This window comes from Anopheles aquasalis, chromosome 3, assembly GCF_943734665.1.
Source record: "Anopheles aquasalis chromosome 3, idAnoAquaMG_Q_19, whole genome shotgun sequence".
NCBI classification, from domain to species: Eukaryota; Metazoa; Arthropoda; class Insecta; order Diptera; family Culicidae; genus Anopheles; species Anopheles aquasalis.
Window position 1 is genome coordinate 35,534,064 of NC_064878.1, and position 25,000 is coordinate 35,559,063.

The 25,000-nt window shown below is 47.6% G+C and overlaps 1 protein-coding gene across 2 annotated transcripts in view; it reads right to left on the reverse strand.

Moving 5' to 3' along the window:
* LOC126579060 (homeobox protein caupolican) overlaps positions 1 to 25,000 on the reverse strand; it is a 64,992-nt gene that overhangs the window by 27,174 nt on the left and 12,818 nt on the right. For both annotated transcript variants that reach the window (XM_050242305.1, XM_050242304.1), the window contains exons 2-3: positions 22,432 to 22,818; positions 6,704 to 6,822 (exon numbers count right to left, since the gene is read on the reverse strand). In XM_050242305.1, the coding sequence (XP_050098262.1) occupies positions 6,704 to 6,822; positions 22,432 to 22,818 (506 nt within the window). The remainder of the gene's footprint in view (positions 1 to 6,703; positions 6,823 to 22,431; positions 22,819 to 25,000) is intronic.

Here is a 25,000-nt window from a genome sequence, read left to right on the forward strand (position 1 = left end):
CGGAACACATTGGGAAGGGAATTGAAATGTCTCGTTTTTCAAACGGTGCTAGACCGATAAATTTCCCTTCCGATATTCGTTTGGTGTCTGATGGAGGTCCCGGTGAAGATGGGACCATCTCGTACTATCTTAGCACTGCTGCGATACTACTACGCGTGTTTATTGTACATGTTTTCATGAAGTCCGACAGGCACGGCGCTTGATGGGCTGATTCAGCATCATCCGATGGCCGGACTCCGGGCCGGACCGGGAATGGCCGTTAAAAGGTGTACGTAGGACCGTTTTGGCCATAAATATGATTGGGTCCGCTTGTTTACCCACTTGTACGGACCGAATCGAAAACTAGAAAGCGTCAATCCGCCAATGAAACATCTCTCACTTCGGTATGTTGTCTCTGGTCTCTTTCAGGACCTCTTCTCGTCTCGTAGAACTGTGTTGGCAAAAAATGAACTCATAAGACAGACAGGAAAGGGAAGTTTGTGGGGACGGAAGAGAGACTTCCACAAGTGCGATAAATCAAATTCCCATCGCTTTCGGCCGGTTGGTCGGTCGTTCCTTCGTCGTCGTTCCGGTACACCGTGATGGGTGTCGGACTGTCGGTGTTTTTATTTCTTTTCTCCGCGCCCTCGGGAGCGTTCGGTGAAGGATAAAGATTTATTCGGTAATCCCGACGACTCCCAATCCTATATATCCACACTCGTGTCCACAATCGTAGAGACGGAGGATCGGAATTGGAAATCTATTGCCACTTAATTGCGGTACAATTATTCGGTACGACTGGTTCTGATTGGAGGATATAATTGAGTGTTTTCGGTTGGGTTGCAGCGGACGTGCCATAAACCAGTCGTCGGTAGTAGATGAATTTTTGGCCATGATTTATGGCCGTGGAATCGGCTAGGCAGCGCCAGACATGAGTGCAGAACGTGTCTACGTAGCGGATCGACGGCGATGGCGAGAGAGCTTTCATTGGTGGCTCCCTTAGCCCTTATACCTTAGAATGCGACATTAGCGGACGCACAGAGGAGTTTTTGTGGTAAAAGCTGATCAAAATCTCATAATGGTGTTATTCGTTATAAAGATGATTGCTATTCGATGTAAAACAGTAGAAGAAAAATGTTTTGTTGAACTCTTTGAATAAACTCTTTTGAAGGACGCTCACTTATTTAGTTAGCCTTACTCCAAAAAGAGAAATTTTCTCTAGATTCCAAGGATTTATAATTAGCCACGTTGAATTCATTAAGACGATATCGGGCCACAATCCATCTGTGCTTGAAATCTGCTTTGAATTAGTAGAAGTTCCTTTTTAACACTAGATATATCAGACCGGTCATTTTGACCCGTTGGGCACTTCAATTCAACATTCTTGCTAAAATATTTTTTAATTTCCAGAAATGTATTTATGACTTTTCAAACGGCTCTACATAGAGAATACTTCTTATAAACCGAGTAAAGAATATTTTTATGTAACGGGCATTTTCTAAATTCTGGTAGAAATAGGTATTATAATATCATAAATGCCGGCATATCTAATGTTAAAAATCTTCTTTTGTCTATTTCGGAATGTCACTCCAAAGGTTGTGCTAATGTTGGAGCATATTTTAAGTATCTGGCACAACTATTGCCTGAAAGCATCTTAATTCAAGTAAATACAGAAATTAAACGAAAAATGATGAGCCCAATTTTACAAAAATATCGAATAGTCGGTAAAGAGGATCCAGGAGAAATAATTTCGATTGGTTTTATATTCTAGAGACCTTGCTCTTTCAAATGCTGAATTTCTGGCTATGCCTTATGTAGTATATTTTTTAAGTTTTGAGAAAACTAAAGTTGAAATTTTCAATTTTTCATATGAGCTTGCAAAGGTTCTTTTTTCATTAGAAACTGTTTTTTTTAACTATAAACCACGAACAGCACTGCAAAATATTGTACTAACCTCGTAGATTAATTTGAATACCAAAACCTGGCTGTTATCTTGACTATAAATACTTTGTTTCAACAAGAATGATGCGATGCACTTAGCTCAGCTATTTGTTCACTACCCTTTCACAGCTAAAAATAAAAACTAAGCAGTAGTTTGTTACGATTGATAGTGTTCTGAATTACAATGCTATCATGTGTAGAATCTTTAAAATTATCATTAAGTCAAAATTTCTAAACAAAAAAAACAATATGCTCTGGAAGCTTCATCTGCTTTTCGCTCAAATACTCCTATGTGGGACGTTGGTGTTGATGACATCTTCACGGAACTGTACTGTTCTATTCCTCGATCTTTATCGAACTTGGATCATATCAGGTGATTTGTATTGCAAGAGTCAATGTCAGCCAGTTAATGCAATGTGCACATGGAATTAGATAAGTCAAACAAGCTCGGCTTACGCATGTTCAACAAACACCCACCGGCACCGGGGCCCACACCCAATCAAATCGGATATTGGCCAGTAGGCTTATGGCATTTTTTTGCTGCTGCTACTGCTGTTGTTGTTGTTAGGGTTTTGACAAATTTTATCCAATCAACCTTCCGAAAATAAGCGCCAACCGAACCGCGGCACAGGCGAGAAAAGTTATTTCACCGACGGTCCCCGTTGATCAACAACAACAACGAAATGAAACAGAACTGCGGGGAAATCGGTAGCAAAATTTGCGAATGAGTGATACCAAACCATCACGGAAAGCCAATCGCATGTTCAGGAATCGCGGGTTCGAACGCGCCACGATTTCCACACAGCAGTTTCGGAGACAACACGCCACCACCACCACCACCACCAATAACCAGCAATCCGGTCACAAACAGCGACCAGAGGGGAACAGTGGGTTGGAGTTGGAGTGGAGAATTTGGGAGTTTGTCGCCGCACCTGGGGCCCAGCGGCATCAGAAATAGGACCCCCGTTAGTTCTCCCCTCACACCCCATTCCAGGCACGCAACGACACGAAACAGCGAAACGAACGATTGAGCAATGCTGTGCGCAGATTTATGATTGTTGCATTTATGGTAGTACCAATTTAATGCGCAGGACACGATGCGCTACACACCACGTAGCAGCATCGTTAAATTGATTGCAGGTAATTCGGAAAGAATGCCACAAATGAAGCGCAAGGGGAGTCGCCAGCTGCCACCAGGCAGAAGAAGAAGCGAGAGATCAATATAAATGTTTTTATCAACAGTTTCAGCGACCAGAACCGAGCCGTGCTTGAGTAGAAGATCGGTTTATGATGGGCTGAAGCTCGGGGGAAGAAGTGAGCTGGGGTTGCCATGACGATTCCATCCATTAGCATACCGAGCGTATTTAATCGATTCCCGAATGGGAAGCATTTTCTACTCTTTGGTTAGAACTCAAGAAATTCGCGACTTCCCAGTGTGACATCATCATCCATCATAACCACGGTGTTGCGACTGTGTCACCAGTGACCGAAAACTGTGTCCCCGAACAACGATATTCCACGGAATGCCATACAGTGTCGGCCATTAATCAGTCCACCAGAACCAGCCTCTGCCTCTGCCTCTCTCGAAAGCATCATAATAATCAACAACAACAACCGGCAATCTATGTGGTGTAAACAAGTTGCTGGATTCCCCACCTCCTGCTAGGTGCTTCCATAAATTTCATTCCAAAACCAGACGCATGGGGACTCCCGCACGCACGCACGCACGCTCAGGTGCCTCATTTCGATCTGTAGATCTTTCGGAACTGCATTCCCTATGCTCATTGTATGCAGGACAGTGGTGGCGGCCTCGGTGGTCGTCACGCTAAAAGGGAAGGGAGAAAGAGGCCCCTTTCCGACTCTCCAGCGTGGACCCGGTGGGCAACATAATGGCTTCATATGTTATTCAAAATGATTCTCTCACTGGAATCGGTTTAGAGAGTCGCCGTCTCTCGTTGGCGCTTTTATGGTTCGTTGTTGCCCATGAGGTTCAGCGGCGCTTGCAGTGCAATTGTGCCGCTGCGTCTGATGCGTCTGATAGTGGCCGAGGTGTGTAATTAAAAATTAAATGTACATAGCCTTCCTGGCCGGGCCCTGTCTACAACCTCTACGCACCTCCATTCCGTTCGGCGCGGCGCATTTGTGTTCCGGGATCGGTATGAGCGCTCAGCACCAGTATTGCAAATTTGTACGCCCCGTGGTGGGGTAGGCAAGTGATTGTGATGCATAATTTGCCTGATTATGGATGTCGAGTCGAGAGTGAGAGACTTCATTCTTCCAGTCCGCAACAGCAGCAACACAACAAGCGATGGAATCGGATCGGATTGAATGTGTAAAACTCATCCTGAACTCGCAGTAGGAGAAATTATCACTGTCTAGTGGCCACTTGTACGTGGGTGGGCCAACAGTGTGACCAACCATGGTGTGGATAGCATTTATATGGAAATAACCACGTCATGGGAGGTGGTATCGTTGTTCACGCATTGCGTTTTATAACAATCGTTGATTATACGGTAGCATCCCCGGGGTTGGAATATTTTACCCTTCCTCAGTCTGATTAACGTATGTGGGTCACAAATGCTTCTTTTTTCGCGTTTGCGATCAGTGGCTACAGGTTGAGCTCACTCAAGATCACGAAACACTTAAATGAAACAAATTATTTTTATTGAAGTCAAAGGAGCCACTCCAAAGTAGGCTGCGTGCCACAATAGCATAATGGCGCCTAGTAGCGATAGCATGATCACACGGCATTAAGATTTACTATGAGTTTACAAAATCGTTTCCAAACGAACGAGTCCGGGAATCGTCCGAAACCATACACAATGTGAACAATACTTAAACTTATTAATTGCATAATTAATCCTTTGTTACACGTTGCAGTGTGGATCAGGCGATGCCTCGATGGTCCGGGACGATCGTGTGAGAAGTGAGGTGCATTCTCAAGCGTTTTGATCGATACATACATTACACAGGCTTCAACATATGTTTGTACATTCCCCGTTATCGGAGATCGCAACCGGAAGCCGTCTGCATCTTGCCCTTTCTTCGTGGAGGGAAGCAATGCAAAAAAAACGGAAAATTGTCACGAAATTTAGACAGGTGCCAGCTCACGCCACTATGAAGGCATGCCAGGCGGCGATGGCGTTCCATGGTCAAAATGCCACCTGAGCTCTCAGCTGGACATTGGTCACTGGCGAGGTATTTCGAGCAATTGCAACCGCAACGCCCGTGCGCCTCTCTTTCCTTTCCGTCCGCAAACCGATTATCAGACTACGGGCTCTGGGGTCTCTCCGCATTTTTCTCCCTTGTCGTATCATCTGCAATTTTCGCCCCATTCTTATCAGCTGGTTCATGCATCGCTTTGGGGAACGCTGCGCAGTTGAAGGTTTTTCGCTGTTCTCCTTCTCTTTTTCCCCTCTCTCTCTCTGCTCGGCACGCACGTTGCATGTTGACTTTTGTTCGGCTGTAATTAGTCTCACCTAACAGCACTTAACGGTCATGCAAATATGGAGTCCTGCGGAGCGGCGGAGAAATCGATCGAAGGGTATCTTACGGACCAGATCGACCTCGCCTGCCTCGACCCGTGCGCAGACGGCCTTTTTTTACGCAAGGGCGGCTGCTCCGTTGTTTTTTTAAGCAACGCGCAAAGCAACCGACGGCAACAGAAAGTTGCAACAGCGAGCCCGGTGCGCCATCGTGCACGAGGCGGACTTTCACAACCAAACGTAAAGCGATCCACCAAAAAAAAACAAACTCACCGTTTGATCGACAATGGAAGTCGTCGACGACGTGTTTACGGTAACAAAATTCTAGAACGCAAGCTCAATATCCACCACCGACAATCCTTTGCGTCGCTTCCGTTACGCGGGCGAGGCCTGATTATTGGCCACCCAAAAGGCGTCAATATTCAAAATATTGCATTTAGTCACGCAACTTTTAACGGTAGATAAGAAGCTCTTAAGCAAATCGGTACAACGCAGCGCTACTATCCGTAAAGGGCACAAATTTGAGCAGCAGGCGTAAGGGTCAAACAGGCGACCAGAAGGAACACATCATAAAAACCGAAACCAAACCCCACCGGCTACGAAACGAATAATGTGGCCTCATGTGAACATGAGTTATGGTATTGTAGGAATGGTAGGCAACCGACGGCCCCATGCATCCTGTCGTCGTCGTCGTCGGGTTCTAAGAGCACTTCGGCCAACCGGTTGTACGGGGAAAGCATACAAACCAACAACGAAAAGAAAAAAGATATCCTCGTGACCAAGCGAGGGACGTTCTCCTCCGAAAAGGCGTACGGACGAATGAACAATAATAATAATAAAACAGACCAACCAACCAACCAGCCAGCCAGCGGCAGGAGTGTGAGCACAGGAAGGAAGTAACTACTTTTCCAGAAGTGTTGCCGTGGTTGATTCTGTGGTGGTGCTGCTGCTGGTGGCCAAATTGAATCAAATCCAAACCGCGAACTACCGCACCCCAAAAAACTGGCGCGGCGAGCGGCGACGAATGAATAAAGATATATCGTTGCGAGTTCGCCGCCACTTCCGGAAATTCCGCCCAAGACCCGGTTCGGAAGGGGTCGTGACACCGTGACTTTCGGTCGTTCGGCGCCCCGGGTTCGGTCCTCCCGTATTCCGTCGAACTTCCGTCGATAAATTATTTGTCCTTTCCCTCGCCACCCAGGACTCGTTTGCAGAGGGACCACGTCCCGGCTAAGCCATACGCTATTTGGTGGCCGTTTGGTGCCGAAATCACACGAGCTGCATGTCGTCACACTTACCCGTAAGCAGCTAAGGTTGGATCGTACGGATAGTACCCGGTTGTTGGTTGCAGTCCAGCGGAAGTCCACGCTGTCATATCACTTGTTGGCCCACTATCCTTTAATGCGTACGGATTGCTCTGTAGAGAGATGAAAGGGAGAGAATTGGAGGAAAAAGATCAGTAAACAATCATATGAAAAAAGAGTGAAACAGAAGAATGGCGTGATTACAGAGTTCTGTGCAGGGTTATCTTTCCCATTTGGATACAATTGGGGCCCCCGAATTCCAGGCAGTTTGCGATTTGCTTGAATAAAAATTATAGCCTACTTAGGGACCAAAAACTCTGCAATAGTGTAACGGTCACAATATCCTCTGAATTTTGGATAAGGTCATGTAAAGTTATAAAACACAAGAAATTAAAATTCACATAAAAATCTAGAAAATTAAACCCTTTTCGAAACGTATAGTAATTAATGTTGAGAGTGGGGTTACATTCTAACGTATTGTGCAAAATGATCGTGGCTAACCCAGTATCAATTGGTCCTGTAATAATTGAAATGAGCTATTTTGAAACAGTCAAATATAAAATTTATATCTTTATTCTTGTTATTTGCGCTTTTTGAAATTGGCGATTGATCAGAAATTACCAGCATTGATCAACAGAAGAGGTGTTATGTTCCATCAGTGCGACGTAAAGTAATACGTGTTTGTAATGACTTATCAGAAACTTCTTTTGCGCCTTTTTTGCTCACTATAAAATTTTCTAAATGGTAAATGACTGGAATCAATAGAAGCCGGTCGAAAATCGATTACTTGACTTTTTCGCCATTAAGAAACCAAACTTTCGAGGCTGCTTTTTAAGTTCATTAACCATGCGATTATGAAATTATCTGACAAATGGCAGAGGGAAGAGAGCATTAATAGATGCTCAATGGGTCGTTTAATACCCAGCATCCCCTTTAAAAGTTGCCACAAGTTCAAAACGAAAAGCGTTTTGGGGTGGGTTTCGGTGTGTAAAAACCCCGACCTACCCGAAAAGATTGCGCTACAATTGTAAAAAAAACGCCCGAGAGACGAAAAACTCTGGCACTAGTTCTGTACTTGCATCAACATTTCCGCCGAATGACTCGAAAAAAAGAGGTGTGGAATTGTGGAATTGAAAGCTACAAACTGTAAACGAGAGAAGTCTAGCAAAACATGCTTCTTTTTATGATGATAACGATCAGCGATCGAGCACACGGATACGGCGCTGGTCGGAGGCGCTGATAGGTGACGCTTTCTTCTTGCCACGATGATGCACCCCACAATCCAATCCCAAACAGTAGATGTTGCTAACACACATATGATCATTTGGCTGTTCTTCTTGAATTAGCTCGAACAAAACAAAACAATTAACACTATTCGGTTTTATTGTTGTTTGCAACCCAACGCAACTCCCGGTGGAAGGCACGTGGGGAAGGCACGTAGGATCGTTCCGAATGGAGTTATGAGCCACGGCCACGGTGACTGGAGTGTCTTTATGCTTCGCTCAACTTATTAGCTGGATTCATTTCTCCCTCTCATCAGCGTTGCGTTAAGATTTACGATGTCTGCTGCTGCTGTTGAAGTGCAGTGCAGCAGTACAAACGAAAAGGAAGGAAGTCACTTCGAGTCAGACGCCTTGCGCCTTGGATTGCTCGTTTGCTGCCTGCTTCCTTACTTTTTACGATTAGCAAATATACTCCCAGTGTTTATTTTGCGCCCTCGCCCTTGCGCGCTACCCTATTATCATCCATTTCTGCTGCGTCCAGGAACGTCGTGTGGAACGTCAGTCACTTGTAACTTGTTGCACAGTTTGCGGGGAGATTGCAGCAAGGAAGAAATCAGCCGAGAAAAAAAATGAGCTCAAAAGGAGGGATGTTCCAGCTTCACAACATTTAACGCTAATTATAGAAACAAAGATGGATCACTTGACCATAAAGTCGTCCACCGGTCCGGAATCTGAAATACGGCCCAAAACCACCACCAGTAACCCGTAACCAAACAAAGCAGCATAAACGGCATTAAAAAAACTGTTAAAACATACATAAACACACCGGTCGGTCGGTCGGTCGGTGGTGATCGGTGAAAAGTCGTCGTACATCGTGTAGAGTCGATGAGGAACGAGGTGGCAGCAAGATCGCAGGCGAGAATACAACAAAAGACCCTCTCCCAATCCCCACGTTTAACGAATGTTTTTTAATGACCGCATTATGATAAAAATTCACCGCTTAATTAGAACATTTTATTTAAAACAAAATATGCTTCGCGCATAACATTATTATCATACATCTGAGAGCCACCCAACCATGTGTTGGTTGCTGATCGACCTAAGAACGAAAGCAAACAGTCGTCCAGTGTGGATAGCAATCAATAAAATGTTGTAGAAAAGAGACCAAAAAGCGAACTTTACGGAGGATCACACGATTAACCTCCATTTGTTCCAGTGCCACACTCTGGGAACAGCAACCTACTTCGATTGGGTTCCAAAAGTAATTTCTGTTGAACAACAGGTTCTCAGCTGCGTTGTGTGAGAGTGTTTTAAAACCATTTAACCACCAGTGTAGTTACGATAACGTACCAACAACTTCAAATTGCGGCGTCTGCTGCTGCCGAGGAGGATCGGTACGACATTTTTTATGATTCAATTATAAACCACCGAATGCCATCAAGGTGATACGAAGGTATCCTTTACAAGCCATAAAACCAACAATAAAAGGGTATTAAAAGAGAATGGCGTTACAAAGCACAACCATCCGTCCGTCCGTCCGTTCGTCTGGCTGCCCGTCTGCGTTCACGTATGCGCCCTGCGAGTGCTGCATTGCATGAGGCAGAGAAAAACGGCCACGACCTCCACACAATTGCCGAATTACCAGCGATATGTACTGACAGGAATTGCAGCTGCAGTGTTCCATCGTGGTTCTAACCAGTGTGCCGGAAGGATTTGCTTTCTATTTTTGCGACTAACTAATCATTGATACCGACGGACCCGTGGCAATTCCAACACCATTTAGAACATCCACGAGTGTCCACGAACGGCACACGCATCATGCCAACAGGTCCACAAGCGGCCTTTGAGTATTTTATTCCTTCTGTTATTATTTATCACACGTTATGATGATAATTCGCAATACATTTATTTTCCTGTTTCCGACAGCGACCGACGGTGACCGGGACTGGGACAGGGACTGGTGCACCGGGTGGAAACACGGTAGCTAAGAAGCAATCCATTTATCAGTCGACGCAACAAATGGCCCCGACTCAACGCTTTATATGCTGCTGCTCCTGCTGCTGCGGCGGCGTCGAGACGGGACGGGATCGTCCAGCCTTCTATGATGAGCAGCACACCGTGGGGATGGATGTCGTTTGCATCGTTCGCGAGAGAAGAGCACCAGCGTGCGCTCGATTGAAGAGGACATATTTAACGTGTTTATGATAACGTGGCGCTGTGAATTGATTTCGATTCCGAGCGGCGAGAAGAAGGATGGAAAAGCTTTTCCCCGCGAGTCGCGCATAGCAACCGCAAGGTACACCACCACCAGGCAGGCAGCCAACGTACAACTCCATCATGGCAAGCTGAGGTAACGAGGCCGTTTCCGATGTCGATAGTTTGTGTGTGTTTTTTTTGTTATTAAAAATGTGTATCACTCGCATGAAATGGCGCGCAAGGAATAATACTTTGCTGTCGGCGGTGGTTGGAAAAGACGGGAGACCAAAGAAGCGGAAACGGCAGTCGGGGCACTCGATCTACGCAACGCAACCTGCCTGCCAGTCACTCACTCAGCCGGCCAGCCAACCGGCTGTGGCTGGTGGTATTCCACTTGGCTTGGCCTGCTTGGCGGAAAGTGGCGTTCCGCCGATAAAAATTAAGTTATTAATTCCTATATTCGTTCCGTTTACTTTTCACTTTGCTTCTTCACTCCTGACACAAACGCACGCACGTCTCTATTCCCACGCCGGTGCTCCAGTTTGCCCCCGATGGGAGGGGAAGGGGGAAGGAGAAGGACCCCTTCTTGGGCAGGCGGACATGCGAGGTAAGCAAAACATAACGAAAACATCATCGTTGATGGAGAGAAATACTTTTAACGCATCATATGCGCTCATCTTTTATGGGTATCGATGCGTGTGCATGTTCCCGTGCGTTTGTCCAAACATACTAAATACAGTATTCGGAATTCGGAACAGCTCGTAGCAGGCCGGGGCAGAGCAGGTGCTAATGAAACGAAATCGCCATGTACGGGAAACTGGACGCCACGTCAAGGTAGGCGCCGTTTTTTCTTCCTTTGGCGTTGTTCGGGGCGCTAAGCGCATACATTGAACCCTTTGTGGCCTTTTGCCGTGGCCACTCATCCACACAGAACGCCTGGCCCAACGAGCGAGAGAGAGAGACCTTTTCCCTATTCTGGACGGGCCCGAATCGAGCTTCATAAATAATGTAGAATCTTAGTAGGCTGGTGGCCTTCCTTTTCTTTCCCGTGTTTATGTTGATTCATTAACGGACGGAAAGTAAAATTTTGTGCATAAACTAAGTCGCCTCACGCGCTGCAATCCGCTTCAATTGGCTATTGCCAATCATTTGAGGTTGTAGAGGCTAATTTGAGTGACGATTACATGCGCCAGCATCCCCCTTTCCGCAAGGGAAGATGGACACTTAAAGTTGTTTGGGAAGATTAACCGGTGCTTCTGCCTAAACATTCTGGCCACAATCGTTAATGCACTGGTCCCGGTGGCAAGGTGGCAACGTTATGATAATAAAAGGGAATAAAAAACCCATGGCTAGTTGCGCCATAAAAACGCTCCTCTCTCTCCACCACCATGCACGTGCGGACAGGCTAGACGAGGCCTGTGGCCCCCCCGAGCCGGCCAGGTGATGATGGAAATGCTTCGGACACACTGTGTTCGTTTGAAAAACTTTTGTGCATAAATCAGGCGATAAAACCCCCGGGCCGGGGTTTCCGAATTTAAATCCTTTTAATATTACCATCATAATCCTACTCTACATTCATCGAATTGCATAATTCAAGAAGAGCTTGCCGCAAATGCGCAAATGAAAAGAGACAAGCAGAGAGACAGAGAGACAGAGAGACAGAGAGACAGGAAGAGAGCGTGAGAGACAAGGGGTTAGTTTTGAAAAAAGGTTGATGTGTCTGTCCCCGGCTCCCAGACTCCCGGGCGTTACACCGAGAACTCAACATTTTAAGCTTCTCGAGACAATAAAATTGCGTTGAAAAAAAACGCGTTCATTTTCAAATTCAAAAGTCTATATTGCGATGCGTTTCCATGGTTGCAGGAACTGCTGCTGCACCACCTTTTAACGATCGACACCGTCATAACTGTTTGCTGCTGCCTGGGATGAAAGCCCAGATTACTGCGATGGCATTAGCGGTGGCACTATGATGGAGCAGAACAGTGAAATGGAGACGCGAAATAAATCGCTCAACACACACCGGCTGGACTAACGGTAGCCACCGATACCCATCCCCCGGCGGGTGCTGTTGCAGTTCCCCCTTTCGAGTAAACGCGAACGTATGAATGAAGCACCACAGGTGAACAGCGAACACAAGCACAAGAAATCAACCGCTCTGAATTATGATGATAGTAACGGAATTTATATTGTGTTAATGACAATATCAGCGTGACATTAAGTATGCGACCATGTGTATTAAGCTTTCAAAGCATTCGTTGCGCGATTTATTCAACGACTGCTGGAGCGAAAGGGGGTGGGGGGGGTCAGGGGTGGTGTGTCCCTTGCTTTGGTGCTTGGCGTTACCACAAGCATTATAATTGCCAACACACGTACTCAAGGAGCACTACTTCTTCTTCTGCTTCTGCTTCGTGGTGCCATTTATTCGTGCGGAAAAACATGAAAGAGTCAAGGAGCTGGCAGCAAAAGCAAAAACAAACGGAACCACCACCGCAGGGTACAATCTCGTAAAAACTTCAAACGAGTGTTGAAAAGATTAGTTTTACAACTTGATCAAGACCCGCACAGTGGCGCACAAATCGCTTTGGTTGATGTACGGAGCACTGGTTGGCACATTCCGGAGTTATACCGTTGGCCATTTTTTAATTAGATGTCAACCAGGTTCAACGAGGTTGCGTTGGAGCCTTTCGCATTCTTGTCCTGTTGGTTGGTGAACCCTCTATGTTGGTGAGTCAGAATAGAGTTCCAAATTTGTCACTCATTTGCAGCTGCTACGCTCCACACTGTGCGGTTTCTGACTGTTTGATTGATGACCGTTGCATGTGCTGGTACACATTTTCACATTTGCACTGTTGTCTGCACAAACATCCCGACAAACCGCGAAGCTTTTTCGAAAATCGACTGCACTCCATTCGTCCCGCATACGTTTATCGCTTATCATAATTATCGTCCAGCCCGGGGGAGAGAGAGAGAGAGAGAGAGAGAGAGAGAGAGCGAACATTTGAAATTAACCGAGCAGAAGGACCTCTCCTTGTTTGGTTAATGGAGCCAATGGAGCCAATGGAGCTACTCGGTCCCCTTCGGTAAGGGACAAGTCGAGAAGTGAAATAATGATCACAAGCACCAATACCAGTAGCATAATGAGAATGTTGGAAGATAATTAGATTCACCCTTTTCTCAAGCTTCGCAAGCAGATGCCAAGGTATTCTATTGCGTTGCAAATTCCGATCCCTTTCCGTTCCTTCTTCTTCAAACCTTTTCAAACCTCCAAACCAAAGGTTATCAAATATTGAAAGCCACAGTTCATCTATTCAAACGGATGTGCTTGAAACATTAAAACGAAGAATTAGAACTCGTGCGCTCGTCGATAATTGTCTCGTCGAGCTCTGTTGTTGCTGCAACTCAACGTTAAATGTCAAGTAAATTGAAAGACGAGTTCCAATAATACGAGTGCTTATTATTTGCACTCTTATCGTGAATCGAAAACGTGTAGCTCCCGCAGTCCCAGTGACGACGACGAAGACGATCGCAGACACAGTCCCCTGATGTTGCCCGGGAATAATCATTATGCTCTCTCGGCTAACAAACAATGTACTTCCAATTTGTAGGCCTTGTCAAAATAAATAAAGCCACAAACACATAGAGGGCCCCAGAACCGTCAATGTCGTATCGCTCTCGATAGTTGCTCGAGATCGTGTGAGATCGTTTTGGCCAAGGAAAAGCGTACAGCGTTTGCTCGTTTGCCTTGGCGACTTGGTGCGGATCTGAGGCAGCAGCCTAGCCTCGTTTGCGCAAGAGCAGTAAATTCTGGCCACCAGTCAAAGTGGCAATTTATGGCACTACAGATTTCACGCATTTCCAAACCGATAAATATAGTAAAAGAAAACTAAGAAACAAATGCAAAGAACCGAGCAGCACACGGTCCGCCGGTGCGATCGGTAAGGTACGGTACCTCCCTATTCTGCCAGTTCGTTGCATTTTGTATCTCAAATGGTATGGATAAAGGAGAGGTCCGAAGCATGTCACAAACGGCAGCAGGCCCATGTTGCATGGCAACATGGCCACATGGTGACAGAAGTCTGCTCCACGCGGTGGCTCGATGGAACATGTCTGCTGCTGCTGCTGTTGCTGCTGCTGACCCCCGTCGGCCGTTATCGCCGCAGGAAAATCATTCGAACCGACGAAGAGGCAATTTTTCTTTTTAAATGATTTCCTCGCGAAGCCACCGCAAAGCGCCCTTCACAACAACAACATCGGTGGTGACCATTCATGGCCGACACTTTGCACGAACTTCGAGTGGATTCAGCTTGATCACTCCATTCATAAATACGCTTGGCCACGAGCAGATTTAGATATCTGGTTCAACCCGAACCGTGCATCGCCGGTTGACGCCGTCCTGGAGCAAACAACATAACTAAACTTGAAAATGGCCCGCAATGAGAGTAGCATAACCTTTGGACACCTTTTTGTGTAGCAACCAAAATAAGAGGAAAAAAAAGTTGGCCAAGTGCTCAGTGAAAGTGTGGTTGAACCTGATCGTCTCTCCGATCGAAGAACACATTGGAAGCGAGTGATTGCGCAAAGGAGCAGCAACAACAGTGCAGATGAAAGATCAAAGCAACCTCATTGCCACCACCACCGGGCCATTCCGCAGCGCCCTGATGTGGCTGGCGATTGTTTTTCATAAAATATTTAAATTTCCTCGATTTTTGTCTTCTTTTCCAGCATTTCGGTTCAGTGAATTTTTTTTTTCTCGGGGGAACGATGAGACATTCCACAACCAAGGTGAGGAATGGATTTAGCGAAAGACGGAAAGGAACCCAACACTGTCTCCCGGTGGCTGGATCGGTCTATCCCGATTCATCGATAATATGGACCCGGTCGTCGTCTCGGACGTGGTCACCGTCCCTCTGGGCCACTGGGTGAAGTGGAGAGAGATTACAAATACGATTTCTATACATTTTATATTGCCGGCTTCACACAATCGGTGTGAACTATCTGAATTGGTATCCCTCGGGTTCGCGACACGCGAAAAAGGCGAGAAGGCCCAGTGGCCGTCGCTTGCCAATCGTGAGCGTAAACCGCGAAAACAATGGAACAAAACTCACTCACGAACACCTCAAGCAGCAGCAGCAGCAGCAAAAAAAGGGAAAAAACAACAACTGGACGGAAAAAATAAGACGCATAAAACTATTCAGACCGGTGGTCGTCCTGTGACCGTGCCGAGTTCCTGGAATTTTTTAAATCAATTCTCGGCAACGGCTCGGCAACGGCTCATACACTGCCTCCACCAGGTCGCATCCAAGTCACCTATGTTGGTGAGGTGTTTCCGGTGCCTGCTGCGATGTGCATCCCACGGGCTATATTTATCCTCTCTGCGCGGGTCCAATGTCCCCAAGTTTTGTTAGCACCTTTTCGGGCGGGCGGGATCGGGATCGGGGACAGAGCGAGGATTAATTTACATTCTTGTGCATTGGCAAGGCATTACTTTGGCACTTTGAGGCGCGATCGCGGCCTTCGAACCAGCTTCGAACCGAACGCGCAAGCGCGGCTATCATCTCATTCCGCTTTGTTGTCCCCTCTAATGTATCGATCGAGCTGTGGCCATGTGTGGCTCACGGAACACGGAACAAGGGCCATCGCATCGTGCGCGTAATGGATGATCAGGAATTTAAATTGTTTGATCGAATGTAAAGTAATTAGCTCGAAATTATCGTTCGATGCGAGGTTCGATATGATTAGATCGTTCGTACTACGCATCCGAGAGCATCCACGAGAAGCGTTATCACTGGCCACTCATCACTGGCAGACGAGACGAAAAGTTTGACGATGAAACTTTGATTTCACTTAATGTCAGTCGCCGTGGACGCGTTTAGTGTGTCTGATTCGCTTGGCTGCGTTCAATTGAGATGCAAATTGAGATTAATTTGAAGCTTCTTTTGGCGCTTCTTTCGAGATATTTCGTGGGCCACAAGCCGCAAGGAGCGAAAAACCACAAGACGAACCCGTTTGCCAGCCAAACGTTGTGTGTTAATGATAGGAGGGGAAGGGTCCCGGCGTTTCCCCCTCTTTTCCCTAACGGTTCTCGTTGATCATGTCTTTAATTCCCTTGTTTTCATCCAACATTAATTGCCCACACGAGAGAGCCGGGGCCGCGGTCGACATTGAAGTGAGGTTTGGGATCACGTCCCGTGAATTTCGTAGGTGGCCCTCCGCGTCGACATGAGGTGATAAAAATTGGTCATGATGGATACGACTTCGTTTGCTCGTCGACGACGACGACTTGTGGTTTGCATAGCCGCGGCCATCAGCGGTCGGTAGCCCTGGGCTGGCTATATTTAATTGGCCACTCCGTCTCCGTGGAGTTGGAGCTTGTCCCTGTGTGTGGGTGTTCTTTTGGGTTGAAAGTTGTCGCCCTGTAAGGTCCCCTGGACCACCGGCCGGCCAGACCGGCACATAAAACCCAAACACCAGGTACCATTGAACGGAGAGGAACCGAGAGGAACACACACGTCATGTTGAGAGGGCCCCCGAATTCGGAAATAATGCTAAAGAAAGGCCGCCCTGGGTGGCAGCAACGCGCGCTGTCCACATTGCCAGAGGCTGATTTCGGAATATTAAAATTTCGAAATCATTATTACACCTCGTTATTTTCTCCTTCCACAGAAGCCTTCCACCAGACTCAACTCTTCAAGGTGGCAGTGGTGACGATCCCCCTGACGGTGCCCAGCCATCGACACCATCAATAAAACTTGTTAATGATACGTTTTTTCCCTTTGCTGCCGGTGCTGCTGCTCCTACGCGCCCATGTGTGGCCACGCGGACGCGAAGAGTGAACCAATATTTTTCAAACTCTTCATTTAGCGCCTCGCCAGTTGGCCACCTCGGCGGATGCTCTGCGATTCGATCTGTGTGGTGTGGTGACACACTGCACACCACGTCCCCGATTAACCTTCCGTAAAGACGACCTGATTTGCGGTCTTCTTCCGCAGCACAAAGAGGTGACGAAGACGACGACAAGCCGAAATCCTCCAGAACCGGAGGCCGGCCGGGGGAAAATATCACCTCGTATGGAGTGCCGATGAATGAATTTAAATGAGTCGTTCCTCTATCGAACCACAACGCACCTCCAAAAAAAAAGACCAACAAACCAATAGCCATCGCCTGCTGCTGGACTGCTGCGATCGTGAAGGGTTTTTTCGTGTCTGTTGTTGTTTGCTGGCTGGGCTGGCGGATAAAAGGTGAATCGCGAGCGAAAGAAGATTTCACGGTCGGAACGAACGGCGAACGAATCCCGAAAGGAGCACGCGGTCGACGTAAGTAAATTTGAAATTAGATAAAATGAAACTGTCAATTAATTTTATTCTCAGCAAATAAATTTGGCTCCGATATGTTTAGCTCGCTCGTACGTCGGCGGCCTCTTCCTGCGTCCGTCCGTCCCTCCGTCCGTTTGCAAGGGAGCAGATCAAGGTGCCCCGTCAGCCAGCCAGACCTTTGGTATTGACCCCTTTTTTCGCTGTCTTGCCAGCCAGCCAGCCAGCCAAGTTTTGGTGGTGGTCCGGGCGAATAATTAAGTAAAATTGTTTTCGTGCTTGTAACTAGCCTCACTCTCTTAATCTTGTTTTCCGTCGCCTTCCGCCGCACTCCACCCCTCTCCAACGCTGCTCTGCGGTCTCGCTTTCGGATCGGTCCTGTGTCCGGAGCACGGACCCCCCTTGTGACCGCGGTCGCTCTGTCGTACCATAAATTTTGCGTTCCCGATCGTACACCGTTCTATGGAGCCGGTCGGTCGGTTGTTGAAGGTGTACGGCATCTTCTCACCTTACGAACCCGCTGTATGAGTGCTCTCTTCCTGGTGTGTACGTGTGCACTGTGCTGTGTGATGCGTTGTACTTGCGTAACTGGAGAAAAATTAAAAACTTGCTTTTCTGCTGCCCCACAACAACAACACCAGGACTCTTCTGCAGCACCAGCAACTGGGTGTCTTCTTGTCAAGGGTCCAGGGGTTCGGGGCACAGGAAAGAATTCTTTTGCATGTTTGCCACTCGGCATTGACCCTCGGTTGCAGTGTCGGAATCGGGACAGGGCGTTGCGAAAGTGGCGGAAAATTTTGTGGCACAAAAAAGAGGGAATTCTTTGCATTCGCTCGACGCGGTGCGGCTAATGAATTTAAATAAACTCACTATCGCCGCACTATTGCACCGATCTGATCGATCGGGATAAAGATATAGAGAAAGAGAGTGAGGAGCCGGCCATTCGCGGTACGTCCGGTCCGGCCATCGATACTGGCGGTCGGTAGAAGTGGTCTTTTGAAGGCTTCTTGGATTCTTCTCTTAGGTTCCTTTGATTCCGCGCACGCTAAAAAATAATTTTCTTGCGATTTGGAAAAAATGAGCTACTGTGTTTTGCAATTCTTTTCTGACAAAAAATTTGACAGACGGTTGCATCATAGTAGGTGCCGCAACATCGAAAAGTTTTTTACAAAAATTATGTATGTTTTGTATGTTTCAAGTAAAGTATATCACCGCGAACAATATAAAGAATTTTTAAAGAACCTTTCCTTGTGATGTCGCGATGCGATGTGTAGAATTAGCCTAACAAACATGCGTCCTGCAACCCTTTCTAAATGTTTCTCTTATTTAGATTCTCTCATACCCTTTCCCGAAATACTGCAAATATGCTGGCTAGGAAAACAAATGAACGAGACCCATCGCGGAAAGACCCATGTTTGCTGTCAAATGTGTGTGCTGACTAGCTTGAAAAGCCTCGTGGAAAAGAGTTGCCAAAAGCAACGGCCGCAGCAGCCTGCTCGATGCAGACATTGTCAGGTGAGCCTTAGACTCCGGAAAGAGCTTTTTCACTCCGCACTTCGGAATCGATTGATTTCCGATGTTCGCTGTCAAGATATGTCAAGCACTCTTCAGGTTCTCGGTAAGCCGACGGTTCTGGTCGGTCTGCTCGGTGTGGTGCTGTATGTGTGAGTCGGGGCCGATATAGTGAAGATAACGTAACATACAGTAATATGAATGTGGAAAATAGAAACCCCAGCGCTCCACCACCACCCTTGGGTGTAAGGACTTTGGGTAATGAAATGCGCTACCATCAATATCAAACCCTGGCCTACCAGCCGGTCCTTTGAAGCAAACAAGAAAATAAGAGCATCGGTGATATCAAAGTGCTGCAATCGGGGTCGAATTTGATTGCCTTTTTCTGTACCATCACCAATGGGGCTTTTGGGTGAAGCAACTCGCTTGCTTCGATTTGCTGCTGACGATGGTGCTGGTTATTAATAATATCGTACAGCCAGAGGACTCCATTTTGAAGTTGAAATTGAGCAGCGGTAGAGTATCCATTAGTGGCACATTTGTGGCTATTTGAGCTGAGAAACTGAACGAGGGCACATTAGAACGGAAAAAGTGTTTATCACCGCGTGGACTGCGCCCGAGACACTTTGTTGATGTGAACCACTCCACAAACCGGAACGGAACAGTCGCGGTCTATTCTAGACATTCGACGACATCGTGCAAGGGGCGTAGGGCTCACAACACCGGTGATAAGAATCTGTGTCCGACTTTCACCGGCAAAGTGTTGCCAAAGCGTTATTCGTGTTTCGACATAATTATGGCGAAACGATAATCAGAGGCCGCTTATTTGACATTACTTCAGCCCGTACGGAGCGCGCCGAGGGCTTGACAAACATATCTTCATCCGGGACAAGCGGGGAGATGGTGGCTGGCTGGCTGGAAAGGTTATTGCGGTGCGTCAGCGTCCGTATGATGATGACTACTGACGTTATCGGTCACCACACGTCAGCACGCTATCCGGTCCGCGTTTGGGTTGAAATAATTAGTTAATAGGTTATCTTTCGCTTCGGAAGCGAGATGGAATCGGGGATTCCCGGCATAACGAGACGTCCAAGGCCTTCGCTATGTGCCGCGGACGACGATGAAACTGGGGCAACATTTGTTCTGATTTGTTTTGGCTATGCTTCATTTAGTGACATCGATCCGAGGGGATGGAATTAATTCCATAACTCAACGAGTGTGTCACAGCATGGTGCCCGATTTACCGCTGATCTGATAAGCCACTTCTCGTCAGCAAACCGATGCCATATGCCGTCGATTGCCGTCGATAGCCGCGCGTGAATAGAATGCCACGGTGGCAAGGGTGATTGTAGATAGCCGTCGAAAAACATAAATGTGTCCAATTATCTGCCGTCGTGCGAGTCGTGCTGTCAAACGTTTCTCCAAATGAGTTCTATGAGCTGTAAAGCGTTGGACTTTCGACGTGGGTCAACATTTGTTTCTATGCTAGCAGCAAATTTCTTTAACGAATTTTCTAAACATCCCCTTAAGCTGCTTACAAACAGTTACATCACAAATCACCGCAAGTGCTTTAATGCGATAATGGTTTGTAAAAAATAAGCGGCATGATGTAATGATGTTCGTAATATTCCCACCCAATTCATCGTCGTCGTTTCATTTTGTCTCTTCGGCAACTCGTGATCGGAAACTCGTGGTTCTGGTAATCAAATGTTTGTAGAAGCAAATAGCAGAGGTCCTCCTGCTTCTCCTCACAATGGCTCGGATAGTTTGCGGTCTACTGCGATATGGACGAACAAACCACACATCTACTCTGAAATTGAAACCGGTAATCTTCTTAAATTCAAGACCCAGAGTTCGCTCGCAGCAGGCTAGGCGATGCCGTGTGCCGATGAAAGAGCTTACTCCCGGGAAACATCGACAAAGTATCTTAACCGCTCGTACACATGGCTGTGTGCATGCAACCAACACGGTCGGTTGGTCGGTTGGTCGGTCGAAGGAATGTTGCACGCCATAGCCTCCTAGACCGATGGTGATGGTGGTTGGTTTCACTACTGATACACCACACAGGGAGGTAGAACATTAATGCCGTCCCCGTGTCGCCACTATTTTGCTTCGCCTTGCGCCATTGTGCTGGCCAACTGAGACTCACACAACTGAGACGTGCACGAAACATGCAGCCAAAGTTGCAGCCCCCCAAAGGAAGCCCGTGGGTAATTTCATATTTAAAGCAAAAGGGGTTTAATTTACATCTTGTTATACATTTATTTTAAGTACATGGCATCGACCACGGCGACAAGCTCCAGGACTCCAGGACGCGACAAAAGAGCTAGCGAACGAACGATCGGGTCCGGTCCGGTCCGAACCGAACAGCTACTATGCTTATGCTTCGGGTGGCCACTACTCGGGAAGTGAGGTGTTGAAGACGCAGCGAGAAAGTGTTCTCGTGCCCCTGTGTGCTGGAGAGTGCATTTTTGCAGCTCGCCACATTAGAAGTGATATTTGAGAAACCTCGGGAACCGGGACCGGGTGTTGGAAAGTTGAGTTTTTGTTCAGCATGCGCATGTGCTGGTTGCTGGGGGTGTCGGAAAATCTGTCGCTACAACCACACACCGTACACATAACTTGGCCAGCAATGTCCTAGTGGCGATACAGAATTACACGGGATTACTCGTGCTCGTCTGGAGTTCTGTCGGTCTTCATATAGATTAGAAGAATCTAAGGAGAAACGTCCCGTAACTGCTCTGTTGAAGCAGACAAACTGTCAATCTGGCTTCACCAAATTCTAGGGCTAGATTTTTATACTGTGGTCTCTAGAATGTAGAAATTGCCACCGATTTGATTCTTATAATCTGGACAATCGGTCAGCGATGCATTCATGCTGCTCCATCCTTTCAGTTCAAATGAAAATCAAATGTAAACGAACGATCGAAGCTGTGGCCAAGTGACAATCACAGCAAGCAGTAATGGAAATAACGCAGTGTCTGTTGTTGCGCTGGAAACCATTAAAACCTCGCCCGTTTTATAGTAAACAACCGTGCGCTCTTGTGCGTCGATCCATCATAAAAGTCGCGGTCGATGAAGGACCGGGAAAGGCGTACCGGCTTAAGATGACGAGTTGGTGGTCCAGCGCCTGCTTTTCCTGCGCCACGAACACGCGTGAAAACGTGAACAAACCATTTCCAGCCCGTATAGAACGGTGTGCTGAGATCGCAAGCAGCAAGCGGTCGGTGAGTGGTTCCGTGACAGGAATAACGAAGTAGGCGAGTGGCTCATTAAGTGCCTTGGCGCGCGCGCGGCACTAGGAATTGTGAGGATTTTGCACAACTTTCACGTTTCACGCGAGGATCCGGAAAGTCGTGTCGTTCGTGGACGCTCACGGTTCAGCGTGTAAAGTATTGGATGCCGTATGCAAAAAGGGGGTGGGGGGAGAGGTAGTATAAAAGTAGAATCTGATGCAAAGGTTAGAATTGATGGCACTTACCAGTGGGGAGTAGAAGGCAGAACTGTCCACGCCGATGCTGGGGTAGGGATTCTGCTCCGTCGAGGGGTAAGGGGTGCCATAGACCCCGACACTGCCGGTGGGAATCCGCGAGTAGCCGGAGAGGGCCAACCGCGCCGAATCGTACTGACAGGAGCAAACGGTCTGGCCGGACACGGGATCTGTCATAATCGGACGACCGTTCTCACAGCAGGACGTCGTCGGACCGCCGGTAGCATTGTTTTGCGAGGTTTGCGAGACGGCCCCGGGACTGAGCGCACCGGACGGGGCACCGGTGGCCGAACCACCGGGGCTCAGCGATGGTGCGTTCGTGGCTGAGATCGGTGACTGGGAGCTTGCGGTTGTCGTCTGTCCTCCGCTAACAAGCAGCTGTGAAAAAATGGCGGGGGAAGCGAAAAGAGAAGAGACCAAAAAAAAAAACATTCATCAAAAAACCACTCGAAACCATTGAACTTCGCAGCCCGGACCCGGACCCTGGCCAGCCACCTGTGGGGAGCCCACAGTCATCGGCGCGAAACCGCAACGGGTTCACATTTTAATTAAATTATTATGACCATCGCTGCCATCCCACGCCCCGGTGCCATCGATGACAGCAAATCGAGAAGAGATCGGCCATCAGTCTCGGTCAGGGGGCCAGGGGGCCAGGACCAGGACCAGGGCGGTCTTTGCTTGTCTGCCCGAAGATCCGATCTCTCTCTCTCCACCTATCGATCATTTCGCATTCATCCGTCTGTAATAATCTTTACGGAGTGTTAATATGCCGTCAAATATTGTCTCTTTTCTCGTTCACATCAACACCATTTTGGTCGGACCCCTCTTGGGGACTGGAGACCGGTCCCGGAGCCGGCTTCGTGTTTCGTGTTGCTCTGTCCACTGGCAACTTCTTCTTCTTCTTCTCTTTCTTCTCCTTGCTCAGTTGAAATCGTACCCCCGAACGGGGTAAAAGAGAGACGACGGTCACAAAAACCGTCATCCACCGATGATGCCTGATGAGTGATCAAACCAAACCTTCTCCTCCTCCGCAGCCACAGAAAGTAACACGAAAAACGCAAACAAATTCGACCACTCGTCGGGGTCGTCCCAGTGCTCTAATAGACATAATCAAGTGAAACATTGAAGAAGGAGAAGAAGAATCCCCGGGACCGGTCCCGGGACAAACCACAACCGTGCGCTCCGCACAACAACAGGGTCTAAATAAATAATGAATCTAATGGCCGCGGTCGTCTTTTTTTTTTCGTAGGGGGGAGAACTACGGTGGAGTATTTCCGTTGCCGCGGGAGGAGATCGGATACGAAACAAAGGCAACAAGTTGGAGACTTGAGCAAACAAACAATTGGGAGAGAGGGAGCGAAAAAAAACCAAACTCCAGAAAAACGAATCTCTAGCCGTCGGTCAGCGATGGCGGTGGTTGACGTGTTAATGATTAGAAGCCGTAAAGGGCGTGGAATTGAAGGGAAGTTGGGGGGACATCTACTTCCTGGCTCGAGCCAAGAACCCTCGAAAAGCTGACCAACCAACGGCGCATCTTGTTGCTGCTCTTCTGGCGGCTTCTCTCATTTCCGAAATTTATCCCCCGAGAGGTGATCTCGTTATCCACCGCTGATGGTGACTATTTAGCTGAGCCCGAGATTAGCCTTCGCTTTGGCCGACCGGCCGGGCTAGAGCTTAACTTCAAAGAGATAATGAGCGATAGATAACTCTTTGAGACCCTTTGAGACCAAATCGCCAGAACGGAAGAAGAACCATTCTGAAGCGGTTCGAAGAAGATTATGGACAATAATCCAGCCAGCCAACGATCCCGGTGGCGCGTCATAAAGCAAACACACTGTCCCCTCTCTCTTTCACTTTTAGTCACGGCTTCTAGCCGAGGAGAAAAAAAAAGGTTGAGCACCAAGAGTCGCTACAAAAAGCAAACACAGCGAGAACCACGTGAAGAAGGAATCCCAAATGGCGTACGACCTCCGCCTCTCGTGGGAGTCTGGAATAGCGCGGCGTTGGCGGACATCAGGCGGAAGGATGGAGGGAAGAGCACAGGAGTATAACCACCTGTCTACATGTCACCTTTATCCCTACCGCCGCTCAGAGACCCCGAGGTGGTTGGTGGTTGAGGTCCCTCCCGGAGTCTCTACCTCGGCTTGCTGCGATCGGCCTGACAATAATGACAGGCCACTTCAAACCAACCGAATCGTTGAAGCGTTTTTATTCGATTTTTCAAACTGCCAACGAGCGAGAGCAGAGCAAGCGAGCGAAGGTGAGATGGCTACTAAGACGACGACGACGACGACGGAGATGGGACGGAGAAAAATGTCGAAAATAATCAAACGACGCGTCGCACGTCGCGTTCTACAAACGTATCAAATTACTCGATGATAGAATGCATAGTCAATTTGATTTTAATATTTGTCATATAATATGTTAATTTACAGTTAAAGGCGATTAAAGGTTCAGCAAGCTCAAGGCTTGTTTGTGGTCCTCTTCGACTGGCGGTGCCTTGCGTTTGTTCGTATGGAGAAATATTTTGAATTTATTGCTCTCTCTCGCTCACTTTCAT